Source organism: Xyrauchen texanus, chromosome 15 (genome assembly GCF_025860055.1).
Source record: "Xyrauchen texanus isolate HMW12.3.18 chromosome 15, RBS_HiC_50CHRs, whole genome shotgun sequence".
Taxonomy (NCBI): domain Eukaryota; kingdom Metazoa; phylum Chordata; class Actinopteri; order Cypriniformes; family Catostomidae; genus Xyrauchen; species Xyrauchen texanus.
This window is the reverse complement of record NC_068290.1, coordinates 18,575,237-18,599,796: the sequence shown is the minus strand read 5'-3', so window position 1 is coordinate 18,599,796 and position 24,560 is coordinate 18,575,237. Positions and strand designations below refer to the sequence as shown.

General features: G+C 37.8%; 3 protein-coding genes across 4 annotated transcripts; 1 reads left to right on the top strand and 2 right to left on the bottom strand.

Annotated features, from left to right (window-relative positions):
- Positions 1–4,858: 4,858 nt before the first annotated feature.
- LOC127655948 (interferon-stimulated 20 kDa exonuclease-like 2) lies at positions 4,859–12,160 on the bottom strand. Its single transcript, XM_052144046.1, has 4 exons — positions 12,069–12,160; positions 10,281–11,011; positions 6,019–6,219; positions 4,859–5,335 (listed from the first exon to the last, which is right to left on the bottom strand). Exons 2-4 carry the CDS (start codon positions 10,884–10,886, stop codon positions 5,225–5,227), a joined length of 918 nt encoding a protein of 305 aa, XP_052000006.1. The 5' UTR covers positions 10,887–11,011; positions 12,069–12,160; the 3' UTR covers positions 4,859–5,224.
- Positions 12,161–12,241: 81 nt separating this feature from the next.
- On the top strand, positions 12,242–19,378 carry mettl25b (methyltransferase like 25B). Its single transcript, XM_052144035.1, has 8 exons — positions 12,242–12,396; positions 12,865–12,983; positions 13,882–14,098; positions 14,239–14,301; positions 14,407–14,541; positions 16,051–16,940; positions 18,113–18,297; positions 18,528–19,378. The coding sequence occupies exons 1-8, from the start codon at positions 12,295–12,297 to the stop codon at positions 18,635–18,637; spliced, it is 1,821 nt and encodes a 606-aa protein (XP_051999995.1). The 5' UTR covers positions 12,242–12,294; the 3' UTR covers positions 18,638–19,378.
- Positions 19,379–19,389: 11 nt separating this feature from the next.
- s100a1 (S100 calcium binding protein A1) lies at positions 19,390–21,514 on the bottom strand. 2 transcript variants are annotated; one of them, XM_052144049.1, is made up of 4 exons: positions 21,055–21,514; positions 20,751–20,834; positions 19,659–19,829; positions 19,390–19,555 (listed from the first exon to the last, which is right to left on the bottom strand). In XM_052144049.1, the coding sequence occupies exons 2-4, from the start codon at positions 20,814–20,816 to the stop codon at positions 19,406–19,408; spliced, it is 387 nt and encodes a 128-aa protein (XP_052000009.1). In that variant the 5' UTR covers positions 20,817–20,834; positions 21,055–21,514; the 3' UTR covers positions 19,390–19,405. The 2 variants fall into 2 exon arrangements, with proteins under 2 accessions (XP_052000009.1, XP_052000008.1); XM_052144048.1 differs by having other exon boundaries at positions 20,751–21,514.
- Between the last annotated feature and the right edge of the window lie 3,046 nt (positions 21,515–24,560).

Genomic DNA, 24,560 nt, shown 5'->3' with positions numbered 1-24,560 from the left:
CGGTTCATTCAAATGCTTTGCTAACACACTATATGAGAAATTAGAATTAGTCTATTATGTAAACATTCAGTTCTGAAAGCATCTTATGTTATATAATTAACACTCTCAAGGCTATAGACGTTACACATTGATGAATCGGAGTCTGTTCATTCAAAAAATGTCTTTACCCTTAGCATACTAAACTATTGGATTAGGACAAATCAATGTACTTTAGTAGTCGTAACTTCATTATGATCCTCAATTTACTTTAACGTTCTTCTGTTGGCCCAACTTAACTTATTTTAGTAATCATTTAGCAGGGACTACAAATGGTTCAAGGAACCAAAACTGAAAACGGACAAACTTTTTAGCAGAATAGGCCTATAACAGAAAACCAGAACAAAGTGATTTTGAATTCATGAATTGTTCCAGAGTGAACCCCTTATTTTTAAATGCTGGTAACCGGTTAATTTTGTTCCGATAAGTTTTTCATGAAACCAAAGGCCAGTGGGTTTATCCCAGTAAATCTTTGGAACTACACAACTGTTGTCCGAAAAAAATGAAACATGTGCTTTGATCCTGAAGGAAACTGCTGCATCACACATGTTCTAATTGCTCGTTGTGGATGTCATATTCTCTGAAGGAAGACCTTTTTAATAACTATGTACACATTCTACATATACATGCACGGCTAATCCAGATACAAGGAAAACTTTGTTAAGAGGTAAAAAGTACATTTCTCAGTTGTTTCCAAGTCTTCACAGAATTATTGTTAGATATGATGCATTAATACAGATTTGATGCTGCCGGGATTTGACTCAGAAGCAGATCTGTAAATAAAATTATACTTAACTGTTAATTTACTGCTTGTTATATTTTCTATGCCAATAAATCCACCACACAGGAAAAATAATAATTGCTTACTGTCTTTTCGTTTATTTTTGTGAGGCAAGGCTTATTTGGGGTTTGTTTTTGCAGACCATGTTGCTTGTTTCTCTTGGGAGATCTGGCAACACTGCCATTGGTATTTTACCCACGAATTAGCACAGAGTACTGTCATTTAGAAAGAAGGTTATTAACCGTTCTTTTATTTAGTTTAAACTCTTAACCTTTTGGAAAGGAAGCTACAGAACTTCTGAACTAGAACTCAAAAATAATTATACTGAAAACAATCCAAAATGTAAAACATTTCATTTTTAGTCCCTGATCATATGCCGGGACAGTAAAACTACTGCACAATCAGTTTTATTGAGAATAATAATGAACTTAAAATAAAAATCACTTCAAAGCCTAATCACAAGCACCACTCTTCACCACAATGGTAACCCCAAAAAACATTAAACTTAACAAATTTCCAGTTTTATCAATGCAACACTAACACCACAAAAGTATTCATGTAGTCCCAACTCAAATAGATTAAGTAAAGTTCAGTTTCACAAATTCAAGTTGTGCCAAAATCTTCTACACTGAAAACCCTAATAAGTTGACATTAAAAATGTGTTCCCTCAATTTAATTGAGAAACAGCATCTCCAAAACGTATGTAATTAAGTTCACTTAAGTTGCCATTAATGAACTTAACTATTTAAGTTCAGTTGCAGGTAGACTTAACTCAGATTTGCCATGTAAATATTGTTGTTTCCGTTGTTAATAATCTTAATTGAAGTGATTCAATTGTAGACGAAACAATAGAACAGCTCAAATAAAGTTCATAACTAATTCTTGGTCACTCATTAAATAAATGTAATTAATCAAAGAAATGTATATATACCTGCATGGTAACTGTACATCCATAGAGAGATGTCCAACTTGACCAAAGAGGACACAGATCACCCTAATGGTGACATCACACAAAATGACTATTTGCAACAAAACAACATAAATAATACTACAAAGGTGCTAAAACCTCTATAAGTTCTTAATTACAACTATATAAATGTCCCCATGACACCCCCTTGATCATGGAAACATAATTAAATAATTCAAGCATAAAGCATAACAGGTATTTCCCATAGCCTCGATTTTTTTACTCAAAAGTTTGAGTTATAAACACATAAAATCTTAATTTATAAGATAAATAAGTTCAATGAACTGAAATATGATCCCAATACCTTCAAGTAATTTTAATTAAGACAACTTTATTTTTCCAGTAATGACAACTTCATAGTTTACAGTGCAGAATTAGGTTGCTTAAGTTAGTTCATTTTAATTAAGTAAATTGAATAAGCATCAAAAAGTATTTTCTTTTTTTCTTCTTTTTGGATTGTTGAACCTTATTACCTCTACAGGTTTTAGGCCTATATACCTTTTCATAATTGGAAGTACAGCCATGCTGATAAAATTTGTGTAAATGTTGATGACCTCTTATAACCAGATATCACAGTAATGATGAGACAACTGCTCAGAGAAATTACAAGTTCGCAATGGCTTTGATATGAGTCATTGCTGATTCACATATGTAAATTTGAATCTGGACCATTTGTGAGTCATGTCTGTGAAATTGACCACAGGTTGGCATAACAGACCAGAATCTAGCCTCCTGGTAAAAGAGTAGCAATCCATCATGGAGACGGATGGTTGTATTACTGTTTCATATAGGTGACATGGAGAGAGGAGGATGAATATGGCTTTGTAAATCACATACTCTGACACTATCAGGTACTAGAAAAGTTGAACAAATCAACACAGAATTTAAGGGACTATGCCTCACAAATCCTATAACTATGCTGTAGGTGAAGACAGCCTTTAATCTTTGAGTCTAAGCAGAAACAGACCTCGTCCAAGTTAATTTAGATAGGGTTCTGATGCAACCCAACACATTTTGACAGAATAAAATCCTTTATAGAGAATCCTGAAATTGTTTAAAGATTAGGATTTATCAATCTGCTTTAACTGACACCTTACTAGCATGAATAACATATATGTAGACCTGTAACTGTATTGAATAGCACACAGAAGTTCACTACTTGGTAAGTAAAAGGACTTATCATATCATCTAAAAAAAGGCCAAAATCTAGGGTGTTCACAAACATTTGGTCATCAACATGTGCACCTTAATTAAATTCCACAGATAACATCTAGAGCTCTATCTTATTACACGTGTAAAGACCAAACTAAAGTTATATACAATTACAGTACATTATTTACTGGTACTTTCATTAAGATAATCTTTTAGTAATGAGAAAGGGTACCTCTTGCTTTACCACAATATTACCTCTGCCTGCCAACCATTAAGGATTTGAAAACTTGATCCCTTTTACAGACATTTCTACTATTCATATCCAAGCCACAACTGGGAAAGTATGAAGTCACACTGACTGTTGTCTCTCTAAAGCACTCTCCATTAACCCTGAATTCATCCCAAACTTTTCCAGACAAAATGTGTTGGATTTCATTAAAAGACAAGCTGAAATAATTGTACACCCAAAAATGAAAATTCTCTCATTATTTACTCACCTTCATGTAATCCTCATATGTGTATGACTTTCTTTCTTCTTCTAAAAATTACGATTTTTAGAAGAATATTTCAGCTCTGTAGATCCATACATTGCAAGTGAATGGGTGTCAACATTTCAACAAAAGTTACTCAAAAGCACATAAAGGCACAATAAAAATAATCCATATGACTCCAGTGGATAAATATATATCTTCAGAAATGATAGGTGTGTGTGAGTAACAGATATTTAATTAAATGTTTGCTAGAATTTCCTCTCCCTGCCCACTAGGGGAAGTGGGAAGCATGAAGTATGTGAATCACCAAAAACACAAGAAGAATGTGAAAGGTAAAGTGGAGGTTGACTGAGAAGGGGAAATAATTTATAGTAAAAAATGACTAAAATAGTGATCTGTTTCTTACCCACACCTATCAAACTGCTTCTGAAGACATGGATTTAACCACTTAAGTTTTATGAATTCCTTTATTGCTGACCTATGTGATTTTTGGAGCTTCAAAATTTTGGCACCCAATCACTTGCATTGTATGGACCAAAAGAACTAAAAAATGTTATTTGTGTTCTGCTGTAGATAGAAAGTCATACACATCCGCGATGGAATGAGGGTGAGTAAATGATGAGAGAAGTTTCATTTTTGGGAAAACTATTCCTTTAAGGCTAATCCTTTCTGTTTTGGCATAGTCCTGCTGCATCAGCAGTGACACTACTAGGGCAGCAACCCCTAGGAACACATTTATCACAGTTAATCATGCACAGCAGCAATAAGAATAAAAAAAGAGCTATGTATTTTTTTTTTTTATTATTGTTATTATTTTAGAAATGGGTAAATCTGAAGTGTAAGAGATTGGCTAGTTGTTGATCTAAAGAAATCACATGATCCTTGATGGAATATTGATATGGCATAGTGATCGTAAGAAAAATAAAAAACGACAAAGTCTGCAGATCCCTGTGGATACCAAACATTATGAATTCACATCTTCTGATGCATTATGACTTACATTCATATGGAAAAAGATGCTCAGAGGTTAGGTTATTCAATTTAATGGAAGAACAGGTTGGTGTTCCACTTCATTCAGATTGAACCTTTCTGGCTACACACTGATTAAGCTTAGTCTAAAACAAGCTTGTGCAACTCCAGGGAAAATGGTGGGCAAGGAAGATTTGCCTGCTTCTCAAACATCACCAAAGTTGTGCAACTAGGTTCCTAAACACAGACTGACTGATGATTGAGTGGGTTTGGATTAAAAAGAGTTTTGACTAATCTCAGGGATAGCAGTTAAGGCCCTGTTCATTTGGAGTTAAATACAGGAGGAACCGTAATTCATGTGGTGGTGTTGAATTCACTGTAGTAGAGAAATGCTGACTCGTCTTCTTCATCAGACATGAGAAATAAAGACAGAGGAGAGTATTTCCCCCACCCCTTGGCACTTACTGGAAACACTCTAAACTCAGTTTTACTTGAGTTTCTAAACGGGGACTCAAAAAAAGATCCAGAACATTGTCCAATGAGTTTTATTGACTTCAACCTAAGTGTATGGAATTTTTAGATAGTTAACTATTGTTTAAAAGTGGAAAATAAGTTTAAAATTAGTTAAAATATTGTGTTGTACAGAAACTGAAGAGCCCCCTAGTGGATTTCAAACCCAACCACTGCAGCTGAGAGGTTTGAATGTAAAAAGTCTTGTTTTTAAAATATTAAAAGATAGAAAAATAACAGGATTGGCATGGATATGAAAAGATTCCTGTTTCATACAGGGGTTTTTTTCTGATTCAGAGCAACATCCATTGCTCATTTCTAGCATACAGGATTAAAAACCAGTGTTTGTTCCCATTCTTCCTCCACTAATTTGTAGAGTTCCATAGTGGCTTTGGCATCTTCCACGGATGAGTGGCCTCCCTTCCCTGTCTGAAAATATAAGAAGAGAGTTTTTAGTGGAACATTTTTTTAAAGCCATGATGTTATTTTTACTGTTTTAAAAATAGCCTTTATCATAGGCTCTGAAAGTTGTCCCCTCTTTCTTAAAGGAATACTTCACACAAAAATGTAAATCACATCCTTTTAAACTCATGTCATAATGATATATTGTAAACATTTTGCTTTGATTTACATACAATACCAGCAGATAGTGACTCACTTCAATGCATGAAAAAGCAACCAAAAGTGTGATAAAAGTAGTTAATGTGACTTGTGCATCATATTCCAAGTCTACTGAAGGCATAAGATAATTTAGTATGATTAACAGACTAAAATTTTATTATTTCATTTCAATTTCATTCTACAATCAAATTATTAATGAAATCATGTACACAGCACTTCACTGATTATTGGGTGTCCAATGAACAAGCTTCAAGATACAAGAGCCAGCATGGTAGAGTAATTAAATAAATAATTCACATTTTTGGAAAACTATTCCTTTAAAATCTCAATACTAGAATCACAGCGTTTTTGAACGAACTCCTGATTTACCCTGACTACTGAATGTTTAAGAACTGAACTCCACTAAATATTCTGATGTCTCCAACACAGCAAATGTGTGACAACCACTCAGCCATATCAAAACATGGAATGTCTATCTGCGTAAAACCCACTTGTATGTCCTTGTTGAAGAAAGCCTTGGTGAGCCTCTTTAGAGATGCAGTTTCATACTGAGGCAGTCCAGCTTTCTGATTTAGCAGTGGAATCCGTGAGGTATCTCGTGTTTGGCAGGCAGGGTGGAAATATTTTAAGGCCTTGAAGTCATTATGGATGGCATGGCCCACAACCACTTTCCCTGTCATTATCTTCACAATCTGTGTGCAAAGCATAGAAGCATACCTGCTGGTGTACTCGGAAGAGACAGCAATGATCAATCATGAAAGCAATAATCAAAAATGATCATGCGTGACGTGACTTTTCACTAAATCCGAAATTCAGTGACAACGGTAACCTGGAGAGATGCATTTTTTGAACATTCTTTCATTAAAGTGTCATGAAACCCCCTAGTTCAACACCAATCATTCACACCTCAGACTGAAAGACTCACAAAATAGGCAAGAACAAATGTAAAAATGTGGGCGGTTATGGGTCTGGGAAGGAGGGAGGATGGGAGAACTTCCAAAACTAGCGTACTTTGCGGTGTCAAACACAGGAAAAAAAGTAATCACTTTCACCTTAACAATGAACATAATGAGCGCTATCATTGTTTATAATGATGTGCAACCTGTGCATATCTGTAAACTTCTCAAAAAATGTGTTTGGGAGTTTCATGACCCTTTAAGTTGGTCAGCGAGTCTTCACATAATGACAAAATTTGATGCATTATATTTTGATTATGCCATTTTTTGTACTTTTTGTAACAGAATGTGTTATAACAGCCTATAATAATGAATATCCAAGAAACTGGAGCAACAATGAGACATAATGCAGCAGCCGAAGGCATCTGTCTGACATACAGTTGAAGTCAGAAGTTTACATACACCTTGGCCAAATATATTTAAACTCAGTTTTTCACAATTCCTGACATTTAATCATAGAAATCTTTCCCTGTCTTAGGTCAGTTAGGAACACTACTTAATTTTAAGAATGTGAAATGTCAGAATAATAGTAGAGAGCTTTATTTATTTCAGCTTTTATTTCTTTCATCACATTCCCAGTGGGCCAAAAGTTTACATGCACTTTGTGAGTTTTTGGTAGCATTGCCTTTATATTGGTTAACTTGGGTCAAAGTTTTGGGTAGCCTTCCACAAGCTTCTCACAATAATTTGCTGGAATTGTGTCCCATTCCTCCAGACAGAACTGGTGTAACCGAGTCAGGTTTATAGGCCTCCTTGCTCGCACATGCTTTTTCAATTCTGCCCACAACATCGAATTGAGGTCAGGGCTTTGTGATGGCCACTCCAATACCTTGACTTTGTTGACCTTAAGCCATTTTGCCACAACTTGTATGCTTGGGAAGACCAATTGTCCATTTGGAAGACCCATTTGTGACCGAGCTTTAACTTCCTGGCTCATGTCTTGAGATGTTGCTTCAATAAATCCACACTCAATGGTCATTATGCCCAAACATTTAAATATTTGTTTCATCAGACCAGAGGACATTTCTCCAAAAGGTAAGATCTTTGTCCCCATGTGCACTTACAAACTGTAGTCTGGCTTTTTAATGGTGGTTTTGGAGCAGTGGCTTCTTCCTTGCAGAGTAGCCATTCAGGTTATTTCGATATAGGATTGTTTTACTGTGGATATGTACTTGTCTACCTATTTCCTCCAGCATCTTCACAAGGTCCTTTGCTGTTGTTCTGGTATTGATTTGCACTTTTCGCACAAAACTACATTCATCTCTAGGAGACAGAATGCATCTCCTTCCTGTGTGGTATGATAGCTACATGGTCCCATGGGTTTGTACTTGTGTACTATTGTTTGTATAGATCAGCAGTTTGGAAATTGCTCCCAAGGATGAACCAGACTTGTAGAGGTCCACAATTTTTTTCTGAGGTCTTGGCTGATTTCTTTTGATTTCCCCACAATGTCAAGAAAAGAGGCACTGTGTTTGAAGGTAGGCCTTAAAATACATTCACAGGTACACCTCCAATTAGCTTATCAGAAGCTAATTGCCTAAAGGCTTGACATAATTTTCTGGAATTTTCCAAGCTGCTTAAAGGAATGGTTAACTTATTATATGTAAACTTCTGACCCACTGGAATAGTCAATTAAACGTGAAACAATTGGTCTGTAAACAATTGTTGGAAATATCTTGTCATGCACAAAGTTGATGTCCTAAACGACTTGCCAAATCTATAGTTTGCTACTACGAAATCTGTGGAGTGGTTAAAAAACATTGACTTCATCCTAAGTGTATGTAAACTTCTGACTTCAACTGTACATGTACATAGAAAGTACATACTGTATATGTACATGTCAATGTGCCTCCAAACCTCTGAGTACTCAAGTAATCACCGAGTATTCAAATAGACAAAACAAATAAAATGCCCATCCCTTGTAGTTACAATAACAAAATTCACAAGGCCATTACTGATTTGTACTAAAACATAAACAAAACCATTTACTTTGTACACATTGGATAAAAGAGCGACAGAGTGACCAGTTTAACAACTGAATGCAGAAAGACACTGATATGCAGTATATTATTGTACTAAAATATACTGTACATTGTACAAAATGTAAGACTACATTTCTCTAAATCAACTTAACTATGGTTTTTACAGTTATGTTTATTCATTAGATTATGTGATTATTAAATCTAGGATTTTAGTTCAGCTGAAGTGAGAAAGTCATGAGTGGGCTTAAATGAATATTCCAAGTTCAGTACAAGTTAAGCTCAATCGACAGCATTTGTGGCATAATGTTGATTACCACAATCTTTAATAAAAACAAAAAAACAAAAACAAATCGAGGTTACAGTGAGGCACTTAGGATGGCAGTGAATGGGTCCAATTTTTGGAGGGTTTTAAGGCAGAAATGTAAAGCTTAACATTTTATAAAAGCACTTACATTCTTTCTTCTGTTAAACTTCTGTATTATTTTAAATGTAAAATTATTTAAATCATCGTAATTAAGGTCTTACTGTCAGGATTCCGGGCCTGTTCTCTCTGCGGCCTACAAATATCCTTCCAGTTTCTCCACCTGGATATCACCGCTTCACCCCTCAGCAGCCTCCATCAGGTGTTCCAATCAGCCATCCTTCCTGCTGTTTAAGCATTATTGATCTCTTGCTCCTACCTTGCCCTTTGTCAATAAACAGACTAATATGGTTACTCACCTTTTTGGGTCCCCCTTCCATTATCTGACTGTAACATGTTTTAGGGTTTGTTGGCATTAAATCGTCAAGGTAACAATGTTGTAAAATTGGCTATAACTTTACACCAAAAGGTTAGTAAGCGAATATCACACTAAAATCATGTTTGCAGACACACTGTTTGTTTTGTGACACTACTTTTGAAAATGTATTTTAACTTTCAAAAACTGGCCACAATTCACTTCCATTGTAAGTGCCTCACTGTAACACAGATTGTTTTTTATTAGGGGCAAGCCAATTCATTTTTTGGTAATCAATATTATGTCACAAATGCTGCCGATTAAGCTTAACTTGTATTGATCCCGGATGTGGCAGGGCGGAGCCGGGTCGTGATTCTACACACCTGGTCCCTTATCAGGCTAATTAAGGCCGACTGCGGAGGATTGTGCAGGAGAGAGAGATCATTTACAGACATGTCTGTCATGTGTGTGTTGTTGTCTTTTGTTTAAGTTTATAATTCAAATCTAATTTATATTGTCAAGCCGGTTCTCGCCGCCTACTTTCCATGCAACTATGTTACACCGGAATATTCCTTACTCAAGAGTAATGATGACTTCTTTCTTTTCTTTCTTTCTTTCTTCTGTGGAACACAAAAAGAGATGTTCGGGACTGACAAACTCAGGTCACATCCACACTAATCGAAGTATGATAACTCTGTTTTTAGATTCCTATCATACGTTTTCTGAATTATGCGGTTATGGAAAGCATTTTTTAAATATGATTTCGGTGAAGGAAAATGCCATTCCAGTTTGGAAAAAACTGGTAATATAGTAATGGATTAGAGTGGGTGTGGACGTGGCCAACTTGATTACCACCGTTCACTTTTTGTCCATACAAGTCAATGGTGACTGAGGCTAACATTTTGTGTTACACATAAGTCGAGCAGGTTTAGAACAACATAACACTTAGTAAATTATGACAGAATTTACATTTTTGTCAATTTAATACTAATACTGAAAGCATGTATAGTCTACCTTGCATGCACTGTAAATACACCTTGGATAAAACCTTCTGGCTTATTAATAAAAATAATTTGCATACAGATGCCATCTCTCATACCTCTTTCTGTGCCTGATAGAAGGGTGTGGCATTGCGTAGGTCCTGCTTCCTGATACCACTCCAGCGTGTACGGAAATCTGTTACAAAGTTCATAGGTTTGATGAATTTATCATAAATAACGTCACCGTTGTAGGAGACGATACTACAGCGGGCGAGCTCACTGATGCTCCCCTTTGGTCCTGTTCCCACCATCTCACAGTCAATTGCTAAGTATTTTAAAGGTCCAACAGTGCCAGGCACCACCCTGTGAGTTTGTTTACCCTGAGATGTGCAGCCAGTGGATGAAACGGAAGATGTGGGTTTCTGACAAAGAGTTTGTGAGGAACAGGAAGGCTCATTTGTCTTATCAGGCAGAGTGGTGGTAAACTGAGGAAAAATAGCACCTGGTTTTGATTGATACTCTCCATTGCTCTGTGCGTGCCACTGATTTTTTCTCTTTCTCTTATTGTTCTTTTCATTTTGCTTGTTGTTTAGTTTATCTTTTAAATAACCTTTCCGTTCCAGAAAACGTCTCTTTCCAAGGAAACGTTTGTGTTTTCCTTTAGATTTATCTGATTTGCCTCCTTGACTGGGATCACAAATTATGTTTAACATAAGCCCTGACATATTTGTACACCGACAAATTTTGATTTAAAAATAAATCTTAGTTTCAGTATCGGTTGTAGTTATATTGCATCTGAAACCTTGAGGATGAGGCTTTACAACAGGTGACTCCTTGATGTTCTTTCACTCTTGAAAAGGAAAAAGGGAAAACAACAAATGTTAAACTTAAAAGCTGAACATCAAAATTGTAAGGTGACTAAATGGTTTGTCTTGTGAAGACTTATTATTGGCCTAAACTTTATGTATAAAAGCTATCCAAGTAAACAGCTCCTTCACATCATGTGGGGTAAACAATACACAATAAAAGACTGAAAATGACAGGTTGACTGAAAAGCTGTTTTCTCCTATTCAGAAATGTATTAAAAGTTATAATTCACTCAAAATTTTCTCACCATTTGCTCATGCATCCCACATGTGTTTGACTTTCTCTCTTGCTGAACAAAAACGAAGAGTTTAGAATAATATCTCAGCTCTCTAGGTCCTTTAAATGCAAGTGAATGGTGGCCAGATCTTTGGAGGTCCAAAAAGCACAGAAAGGCAGCATAAAAGTAATCCCCACGAATGGTTTAATCCATGTCTTTTGAAGCAATCCGATAGGTATGGGTGAGAAAAGGGTAAAAATGCATGTCCTTTTTTTACACTATAAATTCTACGATATGCACAAAGAATGTGAAACACCAAAAACGAATAAAAAAAGAATGTGAAAGTGCAGATTTATAGTAAAACAAGACACTTAAATATTGATCTGTACCCACACTAATCGTTTTGCTTCAAAGGACATGGATTAAATCACTGGAGCCTGAAAGATTACTTTTATATTACCTTAACATGCTTGCTTTGTGATCCTACAGAGCTGAGATATACTTCTATAGACATATCTGGGATGGCATGAAATTATGAGAGAATTTTCATTTTGGGTGAACTATCCCTTTAAGTAAACCAAGTTACAGTTCTCGAGTCTTGTAAAATGTGATTAAAAACTATGGACCTTAACTAATGGACTGTAACGATTCGTTTCTGCCATGTGTGTATTCGTTTACGTTAAATTCAATGTGATAACACTACTATCATCGAGGGTACGTTAACTAGCGATTACAGAGTACATCGAGCTGTATAGCCAAATAAACGGTGCATTTATTCCATAAAGTATTGCCATAAAAACAATGAAAAATGTCGGATACATACCATTATTGTCTGATATCTGATATGTTTCTCTTCTAAACAGGGGTCCGCACACTAGAAGCGTGAATGCGCTTAGTGTACTTCCGGGTCGGAAGGTATCTCAGGAAGCGGCGCACATGCGAACACGCGAAATGAACGGGAAGCAGTAAATATAAACGTCCTCTGAGTGTGCGATGGGCACAGCGCCTCCAGTTTATAATATCGTTGTAGTCTTTTTGTGTAGTAGAAAATGTTTGAGGCGAATTTTTCGGTGCAAGAGCAGAGAGAACTGGCCAGGCAGCTGACATCCCTCCTGTCAACCTACAGGCACATATCGGACTCCTACATAATTGTAATTAAGTTCTTGTTCTATCTCCGTTTTTGTGATTTGTCTTTGTAAGAGTGTTTATGTCGGAAGTGTAAGGGGACGTTCACACCGAAACGTTTAGTTGTCCATAGACGGACGTCTTTGACCGTTGAATCACGTATCGTTGTTTCTCCAGCATCTCGTGCATTAGCGTCACGGCTAGACGCCGTGTCATGTTAAAAATAACTCCAGTTTCAAAACTTTTTTATGCTTTATGTTCTTTTCATAGCGCTACGTCTAGATTTGTATTATTATTATTATTATTATTATTATTATTATTATTTAGCACAAGGATGCACTTGGTCTTAACGGCCTCTAAGTGTAATAGTAAACGCACAATCTGCTAAATTTACAACCAAAGATTTTGTCAGCTGAGAATCATGGTTGTTGCGAGAACATCTCGCAACACTCGTGTACATTTTAAAGTGTTTCACTGTTTCTCCTTACACGCAGGAGTTCTTTAGTGAGAGTTTGTGGGATACTCTTCCTGTGAGTTGGCAGGAAGCCCTCAGTGATCTTACACCCCCACAGATCGCTGACTTGCTGCTTGATAGAGAAACAAAGGACAGGAGGTAAGAAGATGTTAAAATCAGTCATTTACACGAAGATGACGATGCGCAGCTGAAAAAACAAAGAGTAAGCATGAAAATGTGAAAGTATTAACCCTTAAATGCAAGGGATTTTCACCTAACACTCTTTCATATCTATCACAAATGGATCTACAAAATGACAAAACTTAAAACAGGATTCAGTACTTTCACGCTGAAATTTCATGACGCAACTGGCTGTCAAACATATTGAGCTACACAACACATAAGCTACACATAAGCTGTATATGTATTTTTGAAGGCACTTATTGAGTCTAAATAGGTTTACAACTTCCATCATTCCAATAGGACACCCAAATTACAATATTCATATACTGTTCATGTGTTGTACTTGCTATAGTTTACTTCCATGTTGTTTCTTCATCATAAAGCATTATCAAATGTAAATCAAGTCAATCACTGAAATAGCAGCACCACCTTGAGTAACAGATGGCAAGTATAATATTTACAGTATGTGTACATGCATATAAATGCTTATAATTCACAATTTTTTACAATTCATTATTGCACAGATTATCAACGTGTATAGTATTTATGTATATAATCTCTCTTGTAATAAAAAAATAATAGATAACATGTGCTAGTAAACTTATATAGATATGAAATAATCTTTCAAATATACATTTTGGAAGTGCAAAAAAAAAGACACTCTTAAATATGTGGGGTCTTTCATGACACTATATACTTTTGGTACCATTCTGTTTTTTACACTATTTTTATGAAAGCGATCGAGGAATACTAAAGTGGGCAAAACTCAAAAAAATGGATGAGGTACAGGGGGTGAAATAAGTTTCAGGGTAACTAAAGACCTGAGGTATGCATTTAAGGGTTTAAAAGTTTCTGTTCCTTTATTGTCTTTTAGATACCCATCTGTGTGGCCTCTCTCCTTACTGGCACTGCGAACAGCAGCTCATGCACTGTCATTTCCACGTAAAGTGTCAGATGGACACACTCAGAATGCAGGTGCAGGTATGCCAGAGGAGTTTCAGTCTAACCAGTGTCAGAGCTCTTTGTTAGGACACATTTTCCGTAAACACGTCAAACCCAAGAAGCAGCACGAAATCTGCAGACTAGGCACGGTATGGATAACTTATTATACATTCTGTCAGTGTGTAAATTTTGCAGTTTCCCATGATTATTCTTAAGATTATTCAAATATGTTTATTTACTACACAAAACATTAAACTCACACATGGCCCTTATAAATTCTTTCTCCTAGCTGGTTAAAAAGCTTTGTGATCAGGCTAAATGTAACTGTGTCGTCGATGTTGGGTCTGGACAGGTATAGTTATGTTGTGCTAATATGCTTTATCTTTATTATAAATATGCCAAACATTTAGCTGTTACTTATTCATTGCTCTAACCTATTTTAATTTGACCGCTGCAGGGCCATTTGACACGTTTTTTGTCTTTTGGACTTGGTCTGAATGTCACTGGAATTGAGGCTGACGGTAACCTGGTTTCCATGGCTACCAAATTTGATAGACAGCTACTGTTGACACTGGACAAAGAAAGTCAAAGAGTATGATCCTGATTTGCAATTCTTATTATCATCTTTTGTAAGATATATTTTGCAGTATTCCCTGTAAAACCTGCAACAAATAGAATCATATTTGTCAATTGGCATAACCGAGTGTAAACTTTGAGGACATTTGCTTTCAGGGACTAAAAACAAAATGTGTTCGTTTTTCAGTTCGTTCTGAGTAGAAACTGTATTGTATTCGTTCCAGAATTATGCAGCCCCCTTTCCAATTGATGATAGCTTTCTTTTTTTAAACGACAGCACTCTGTGCTAAAGGGTGGGTAATATACCTGTTGCAGTGTTGCCAGATCTCACAATAGAGACAAGCGACCCACTCTGGAAAAACAAGCTTAAAATAAGGGACATGTCTCACCCAGAATCCGGTAGCATCAAATCTGTTATAATTCACAATACCAAACAATAATAAATCAGTAAAGGCTTGGAAACAACCGATAAATGTACTTTTTACATCAATATTTTTCCTTGCATCTGGATTAATCATGAATGTTTTATTATAATTGATCATTATTATAATTTAACCGAGTAACCACAAGCATTAATCTGTTAACCAATAAGCCATGAATCAAACAAGTGACCAAACAGGCATGACAAATGTCTGTACTGTCTGAAACAAAACATGACATATGTGCATATTTAACAGTAATTATTGCATTAACCTTTGAATGAACAACCGTATATTGCCTTCTTATAATTTGTAACAAAATCTTTTAATTGATTGCTTGCGCAACAAATTAACTTAGGAGGCAGTAACTTTTGGCAGTTAAACAATGGAAGAATAAAAACAAAGCCTACCCACACATTGTGCTTCTGGGTAATCCTTATAATTTTTGTTTAGAAAAACCAAAACATTTACATGGGCAGGGGTCATTAATGTACCCAGCCAGATGACGGCAAGCCCAGGAACCCTCTCCGATGTCACTGACTTCCCACTGCTCAACGCATCGTCCTCTCCCATAAATGTGGGGCTGTGTAAACATATGCTCTTAGATGTAGGCTTGCAGATGTTTTTACATTTTTTTTAGATGGTACCACATTGTACTCATGCTACTACTACACATTCAATTCTTATTTTACAATTTGCATTGGAACACGTCGTCTTCAAGGACAAAATGTTCCCACAGCGCATGCTTTCCTTGTCATTCACGCTTGTTTACATGTTAACAGCGCCCTAGTGTGTTCATAACATGCCCTACATGTTAAACCCATAAAATTTGCTATCTGTTGTTTCTTTAATTATCCTGTAGGATAATTTTTAAATAATAGTATTAGTCGGACAAATTGTTGATGCAGAGTCTTTGTTAATGTTTTCAGTTACGTTCTGCAAAAAAAAAAAAAAATGGTTTGTTTTCATTTTTCGTTTTCTTCCTTGAACGGTTTTTAGTCCCTGCTTGCATTATTCTAAAATTCATGAAGTATTAATTTGACTTTTGTGACCCACAGTTGTTTTTGAGTGTGCAGTGATAATTCTCATCTGCATTTCTGATGTAGTCAGGAAAACCTCAGGGTCTGTATTCTGCACCTGGTCCGCCACCTCTCCATGTGGTGGGCTGGGTCAACCCAAAGGCTTCATGGGATTTCTTCATTCAGCAGCTTGGCATGCCTGCAAGTGAATGTGACAGTAATGGCCCCACCACTGGGCCAAATGAAAAGAAACGGCGGGTCTCGGTGCCATCAGAGCTAGAGCTGAAACTGGAACAGAAATCCTGCCAAACTAATGCTGAGGAGTCACAAGCTACACTTCAGACTCAGAGGACTGACATAAATGTTTGTGACTCTATAGCCCATATAAACACTGTGACTCTTCCCTCAGTACTGGAACCTGAAACTAATGGCGCCAATGCACACAAATTACCTATTAGCACTAAAAGCTTTGAGTCTGGAGTGACTTCATCCACAATCCTTGATGTTGGACGTTGTACCAAAGGTCCCAGTATTTCTGATTTTGTCCTCACAGGGCTTCATGCATGTGGAGACCTTAGTTCTACACTTCTTCGCCATTTTGCCAACTGCCCACATGTTCAGGTCATCACCTCCGTCGCTTGCTGCTACATGAAAATCTCAACCCAGGAGAACCCAAACCCCCCAGGGGTAATACAACCCCCTTTCTCAGACATAACAACTGAGTCCCGTTCAGAAAATGGCTATCCAATGAGTGACTGGGTACATGGATTACCAGGGCACCAGTTGTCCTACAAGGCAAGAGAGGGGGCTTGCCATGCAATTGAGGACTATCTCAACAGGCTGAGAGAGGAGAGTGGGCTACTGCAGACACACTGCTACAGAGCTGTCTTAGAAAGCATAATCAGAGTGGAGAGGCCTGATCTGCGTAGACCAGGAGTTCAGACTGTCAAGAAAACCCACAAACTGTCATTTGCTGAGTTAGTATCATACATTTATTGTGACATTTGAAAATATTACAAGTTTTTATGGATTGAAAAGTATGTTACTCGCTACTGAGCTTCAGTTCCAAGTATTGGAGCGTTTCTGATATCCCATTCTTGCTCTGTCACCACTTCTATTAACCACTTAACACTGGCTCATTTTAAAAGGATTGTCTCTACATTTGTTTCATTGCAAGCTGCTTTACCTAAAAATAAAATGCTAAATAGCAGCTAACAGAGATGTTGCATGTAGAGATGATTTCTTCAAGTGAAAAATCTTTATATTTGCCTAAATTGTCTGTAGTGATACTTATTTGTAGTCCAGGACTAGATATTGGCCTGAGAATTGTATTTCAATACATCTTAATTCATATTAAATGGTCTCATATTAAACTTATGGGCTAGTCAATCCCTCATTTTAAAGGGTTACTTCACCCAAAAATTTAAATTCTCCCATAATTTACTCACCTTCATGCCATCCCAGATGTGTATGACTTTATTTATTTTGCAGAACACAAACAAAGATTTTAGAAGAGTATTTCAGCTCTGTTGGTCCTTGTAATGCAAGAGAATGGAGACAAGATACTAGAGGTTCCAAAAATCACATAAAGGCTGCATAAAATTAATTTGACAAGACTCCAGTGGTTAAATCCATGTCACATAAAGGCCACATACAAGTAATTCATAAGAATCCATTGTCTTCAGAAGTGGTAAGATTGGTGTGGGTCAGAAACAAATCAATATTTAAGGATTTTTTTTTTTTTGCCAGAAATCTTCACTTTCAAAATGTGAAAGAATGTGAAAGCGGAGATCTATTGTTAAAATATATATATATTGAACTATTTCTCACCTATACTTCTATCGCTTCTGAAGACAATGGAGTCTTATGAATTACTTGTATGTGGCCTTTATGTGATTATTTTTTTTCTTTTTTTTTTTGGAGCTTCAAAGGTCAGGTCACCATTTGCTTGCCTTTTGTAATGACCAATAGAGCTGAATTATTCCTCTAAAAATCTTTGCTTGTGTTCTGCAAAAGAAAGAAAGCAAGACATACACATCGAGGATGGCTTGAATGTGAGTAAATTATGAGAATTTACATTTTTGGGTGAACTATCCCTTTAAGGTAGAGGCTCTTTCTCCACTATATCAGCCTCTTCTTGTTTTCACAGATATGTCCGATTGGCTTTGCCACGGGTTGGCCTTCCTGTTGATCTCCCCTTTGATCCTGCCAGTGTGGATGCAATGCTAGCACAACAGGGCAGAGTGGTGGTGTATTTCAGCCTGGTTCTGCTGCTTGCACCTGTGGTGGAGACTCTAGTGTTACTGGACAGAATGATTTTCCTGCAGGAGCGAGGTAAGTAGAGCCAGTCAATCATCTGGTTTAATGAGATGAAAACTGAACTGCTTTTCTCAATTACTCAAATGGAGTAATGCATTTGTTTGGTTATGTACAGTAATTAAAAATGTCATACGGGATTGTAATTCATATTTAGTTTGTTAATGATATCTGGTGTTTTGTATTAATATTAAGACTATATTAATATATGCAGAAATAAATCATATTTGCAGTGTTTTTATTTTCAGGTTTTCAGAGCAAGCTCATTCCACTCTTTGATGCTGCTTTTTCCCCACGGAACCTGGTACTGGTGGCAGTAAAGCCCAAAACAGCACAGAGTGCTTTAAAAATTCTTTAATAGCCCTTAATTTATTGGTACACCAAAATGTCATTTTTGGGAGTTGAAATTAAGGGTCCGAAGTTTGAATTGGGACATATTTTCCAAATCAATTTCTGAGGGTTATGCTTTCATCCTGTGTCATGTTTTATTTCAAAGTGTTACATTATTTAAATTCGTTTTTGGCTGACTTGCAGTGGACAGGGAAGGTATACCTTCCATTCTTTTGGCAGTTTGCAATATCTTAAAATAGATGATTTTATTATGAATAATATTAAATTTATTAACCCACAGCAAAGTTTCAGTCCAACAGTTTTGCTTTTTCAGAGGTACCAAACTGAATTTGTTAATTTTTTTTTTTAGCTTCAGAGAAATTGTTTTTATACATGCTTAGACTAAAGGCTCCTAATAAAAGGTTTAGATTACACTGGCCCACTGCAGGCCAGGACCATGGTTGCCTTTAGCTATTGTCTTTCACTTCTATAACTGAAGGTTTTACTGAGACATGGAATCTGTGACTGCAAGCATAAGAAATATATTGGATTATAAAATACACCATTTGCACCTCTAGATGGCAGCCTTAAGAAGATATCAGGTCTACTTTTCCAAGCCAAACACTGAATGGAATCAATAGAATCTTGTTTATGCCAGTTTGCCTTTATGTACATTCCACTTATAGTATATTAATGTCACATCCAGAACCATTATTTCTGATAAATAACATTTACAAAATGGTCTCTTGCAAATTAACATGCAACTGAGGGGAGACATGGAAGACAGACACTTCATTTAATTCTTCATGCTCTCTACAAAGAATTCATTACATGCCACTGTGAGAGCAGCCACCAGAACAACAAACTCCTGGAAGTCCACCTCTCCATCCCGGTTCTCATCCAAATCAGACATTATCTTCTCCACAACCATGGGGTCTTTACTCGCCTACAACAGAACACAGTGATTCACAATGTTCCTCAAATTATATGCATGATTGAAAAGGGTGAAACATTTTTTAAATAAAAAAAAAAAAAAAAAAAAAACTTACTGCTAAAAAGTCACCAAGTTCTCCCTGAAGTAAGCTCTTTAACTCAGCTTTGCTTAGTTTGTACTTGTCTCCTTCTTTGGAAGAGTATGTATGGAAGACTTTAATGAGGCCTTCCATTGCATTTTCCAGTTGTGAAACCATGTTGCTTTTCTTTATGTATAAAAAGATACCCTGCATAGAAAGCAGAAGTTAAAAAAAGCATTTAGAGTGATTTTCTTTAAAAAAAAAAATAAAAAAAGGCATGAAGAATAATTTAAACAAATATGCCACAACACCAGAGGTTCTGGTGGGCTTGATGCAATTTCTTTAGGAAGCAGAGAGCAATCTCCAGCATTTAAATGTTGCTTTTGAAAGAATGTATATTCTTTTTGCCTCTTGCATGGACACCTGCTGACCCCAAAGAATGGGGTTACACAGCCACTGAGGGATCTAATATCTCTGAGGCAAAAGGCCTTTTGGCACTGGCAGGTTGATGATGATCAGCAGCAAGAGGGAAGACAGATATACATAAATTATTCAATCAGCCTTTTGTGCGAACCAAAAGCACTGGGACTGACCATTCAGCATTTAAGGCATATTGGCCAATATTTTGTATTTGCTTACATTAAATGGACTTGAAAAATCATTATTGAAGCTTAGGCTAAATCTCATAGAAACGGTCAAAAATAAAGACACGTAAGAAATTAACTTTAGAACATCTAGATAAACTAACCGCAGTTCAATTGAACTTCATATCAACGCCATAATGGAACACTAAACGTAAGCCTATACCAACCTACCTTTGTCATAAAGTTTAGCCATATTTGCCATAATATCCCAGTATTTCATAGTAAAAAAAAATTATAATAAACTTATGCTTGTAACCTGGAGTCATTAGTTGGCAAACATCCTAATGCAAACCGATATTCAAAATTCATACAGGCTGGGATATCTGACATAAGTTCACAAGGCTTTTCTTAAAAGTACCGTACTCTTTTGCATATTTATTCAATGAAACATGTATAACGTGATTTATTAATCTTCTATTTTCAGACTGCTGTTGTAATAGTAATTAAAAAACACACAATCAAACCGTAACGTTTATCAACTTACCGAGTAAAAGGAAGCAGTAGCCCACTCTAACGCCTGAACAGTCACAAGTGTCCAAAAGCATCTCATTAAATAGCATCAATTCACCTGTGCAGAAGAATTAGTTAGCCGCCTCCCATATCCCGCCTCTCCATGTAGGCCTACATTCATGCTATCGAAAATCTTCACGTTAAAGGTGCCATCCGTCATTTTAACTCATTATAAAAGTTTAACTTCCAAAGAAAATTCATTGTAATTTTGTGATATATGTAGGAAATCATGACCACTCGTATTAAAATGAAGACTCTAGTCATATCAGTAGGCTAACCTTGATGGAGGTACATGGAGAGGGTCCACACATGGGGGCTGCCACGTTAGAATCACAATCAGCTGAATACTACCCGCTTATGCCGAGTTTACACTACAGGATTTTAAGGCCGATTTTCGCTTGACAGTTTTGTGGAGATCGCCGACAAAAGCCTGAAATCGGAGCAAATCGGAGCTCGCTCCGTATGAACTATCAAAGACGCGATTTGAGTGAAACACCGACGTGTTGCAATGTCAGCGAGATATCTAGGATGTTAAATATCTGAACCTTTCTGCGATTCCAAATCGTGCAATGTGAAATATGTTTTGACTGAAAACAACTGCAGCGTTGACCTACAGCCAATGAGAGAGCAAGAAACGGGGTACAGGAAATTTAAGTGGGAGGAGTCCAGATGTACCTGCAACTGAAAACCTGAACCGGACACCAGATTTGATGGTTCATCTGAACTGTACCACAACCAGATGGAGAAAGAGAAGAGTTGGAGAGAAATTGCCAATTCTCTTGGACAGTCATTTAAGCAAATAATTAGATTTTTTAGTAGGAGGTACTTTTTAATATTTTAACCAATAAAATATATGATGCCTTGATGCGATTTAAAACATGCACATCATATTCTTAAATGCATAACATAAGATCATGCATTTGTTTTCGTATCTCGTATCACTTCTCGCGTGTACTCTGTTGTAAAACTTAATTTGGAGTCCAGGCAGAGCTGTCGGGGATTCGTCAAAATGTCTTGTAAGTGTTCACCCCAGTCGCGGATTCGTCGTGTAATTTGAAAACGCTACGAATTCGGTGACAAGACTGACAGATGTGTAATATGAACGGTACCACGATCCGACGTATTTGAAAGTCGTGTAGTGTGTAGGAGCCATAAATCTCAGTAAGTGTCCTGTTATTTGACACTTTCACTCATTGATGAAAGTATTCATGGCTGACTATGATTACTACATTTCTACAGTGGCATCTGAAACTGAAATCTATTGATTTTAAATTATGCTGCACCAAGCCAGCATAATTTAGTGTAAATTCAAGATAACACACAGCCAAAAGTTAATGAGTGCACCTTTAAATAATGTGCTGGAACATCGGACAAGATAGTGTCTTCAGTTAAACCAGGATAGCATAGCCTAACACTGATTTAACTTGGCCTCCAAACCTAACCTGCTTAAAAAGTGTCTAAAACCCTTGTAGACCAGTCAACAGACCAGTCAACAGCATTTGTGGCATAATATTGATTACCACAAAAATACAATTTGACTCGTCCCTCCTGTTCTTTAAAAAAAGCAAAAATGTGGGTTACACTGAGACGCCTACAATGGAAGTGAATGGGGCCAATCTGTAAATGTTAAAATACGTATTGTTTAGTAAGTATAGCCAAAAGATGTTTGCAACATGTGTGTGTTAAAATTATTTTAGTGTGATCGCATACTTGTCACAGTCCTGCCACCTTGTCAGATTGTGTTATCGTGTTTTTGTCTGGCGGGACTGTGGAATTAGCATCCCCTGTCTGTCTTGTGTTTCAGGTACGTTCTTTGTGTGAGCGCACGGGTCCAGTTGTTAGTAACCGCCGTACGTGAGTTACTGCCGTGTGATCTATGGTGATGTCACGGTTCTGTCACCTTGTCAGGTTGGGTTTTGTCTAATGAGGACAGTGGCATCATCGGCCCCTGTCTGTCTCATATTTTGAAAGGCCTCATCCACTACCAAAGAGATGTTGTTGAAATTAAGCTTGAGGTCTCGGAGGTGAGTAAGATTTAAAATAATCATGTCTGCGGATGACCTGTATGGTATTGAAAGAGAGGTCAAGTTCTACCACAGAGGCAGGAAGTTTTGTTACAGGCACCTGGCCTAGCTACATGCTTTTACAGTCTGCTGCATGCCCATCAGCTGTTATTGTACAGCAATGCTTGGATTTAGCTGGCTTAAAGTGCAGAAAGCATGGAGGCTGAGAAGGAGTGTAGTGCAGATTAAGAGCAAACACATTGACATGAACGTCTTTTTAAAGATGAGTTTTTATACAGATGCCTTTCTGTCTTTGTGTGCTTCCTGGATGCATTCATTATCTCTCCGCCTCCGACAGCCACAGGCGTCATATCATTGCGAGAATATGACCATGGCAATGTTGCAGTCGCAGTCGCATCTTTCCTTCCGGGGGAAATCCACTCCAGCCGCCCCCCCCCGTTCTACGCCTTCTACCTACGGGTATGAGGTCAGCCCAGCTAGTGCTGGAGGCAATTTGGGGAATTCAATGGGCGTGGTCTCCCGGGTAAACCCCCCCCGGACCTCCCGTTCCCCAGCACGCTTGTTTGCCCCGTTGAGTTCCGAGATTAGACCAGCTCACCTCATGGCCAGCTTAATGTCTCTTTTGGGGCTTGCGAGCAGGATGTGTTCTCGATCGCTGCATCTGAGAGCGCACCGGCGATGTCAGAGGCCGAGGACTCAACTGGGCTGCCACCTTCGGGTCTGCCCGCACAGTCTGAGGCCGACGAAGGGCTAACCGCTATGCTTGCCAGGCTGCTGTGAGTATCGGGTTGGAGTGGAACTCTCCGTCCTCCCCTGACCCCTCGCGTCTAGATGATTGGTTCCTGGGTTCAGGGCGCCACCTGTGGCCGAATCTGGTCGAGATGAGGGACGCCGACAGAGTTCGCTTTCTCAACTCGCCCATCTCCCAGATCAGCCCATTCGGCGAAACCATTGAGGACTTGAAGGTGAAGATGCAGACATAGAAACAACTACCTTGACGACTGGCTGATTCTAGCACACTCTTGAGAGTTGTTGTGCGTACACAGAGACCTGGTGCTCACGCACCTCACGGCATGGAGTTAGACTTGCTGTCGATGATTACGTGCCTCACAAGTGAGCACGCGCAGTCAGTGCTGAACTGCCTGAACTCACTCAGGCGGAGGACAGGAGTTCCCCTGAAACACTTTCAGAGGGTCCTGGGGCATATGGCATCCTCGTCGGCCGTCACGCTATATATGAGACCGCTTCAGCACTGGTTTCAGACTCGAGTCTGGCTTCAGACTGGGGATCCTGGAAAAGGAAGCGGCTGGGGGATGCCTTCTCCCATGCTAGTTATGTCATCTTTTGGGGCGTTTAGGGCATCTTTTAGTTACGTCTTCTTTTGGGGGAGGTTACGTGCAGGCTGATGAACCTGCTATTACGCACATAGCAGCTTGCTTGCACCTACATTGGCAGTTCACGTAACACATGTCGTTTTTCTGTAGGGACCCCTAGTGTCACTACATCAACACAACGTTGAGTGAGTGACAGAAGGGGAACGTCTCGGTTACTGTCGTAACCTCTGTTCCCTGATGCAGGGAACGAGACATTGTGTCTCTCTTGCCACAACGCTGTTCTAGCCACTGAAATGGACCTTGTCTCGGCTCCTCAGCACAAAACCTGAATGAGAGTGTGCATTCCTTCTCCTTTCATACCCGTATGTCAGGGAGAGTGGCATGCAAATTCCAAGCGCTAATTTTCAATGACCTTTTCTCAAAGAT

Coding starts and splice junctions, on each gene's coding strand:
- s100a1 (XM_052144048.1), bottom strand. CDS start 20,816: ATGAGATGCTTTTGGACACTTGTGACTGTTCAGGCGTTAGAGTGGGCT. Junction 19,830..20,750: donor CTACTGCTTCCTTTTACTCG/GTAAGTTGATAA, acceptor CTTTCTATGCAG/GGTATCTTTTTATACATAAA. Junction 19,556..19,658: donor AACTTGGTGACTTTTTAGCA/GTAAGTTTTTTT, acceptor GTTCTGTTGTAG/GCGAGTAAAGACCCCATGGT.
- mettl25b (XM_052144035.1), top strand. CDS start 12,295: ATGTTTGAGGCGAATTTTTCGGTGCAAGAGCAGAGAGAACTGGCCAGG. Junction 14,542..16,050: donor TGGACAAAGAAAGTCAAAGA/GTATGATCCTGA, acceptor TTTCTGATGTAG/TCAGGAAAACCTCAGGGTCT. Junction 18,298..18,527: donor GATTTTCCTGCAGGAGCGAG/GTAAGTAGAGCC, acceptor TTTTATTTTCAG/GTTTTCAGAGCAAGCTCATT.
- LOC127655948 (XM_052144046.1), bottom strand. CDS start 10,886: ATGTCAGGGCTTATGTTAAACATAATTTGTGATCCCAGTCAAGGAGGC. Junction 6,220..10,280: donor TCTATCAGGCACAGAAAGAG/GTATGAGAGATG, acceptor CTTTGCACACAG/ATTGTGAAGATAATGACAGG. Junction 5,336..6,018: donor TCTTCAACAAGGACATACAA/GTGGGTTTTACG, acceptor TTATATTTTCAG/ACAGGGAAGGGAGGCCACTC.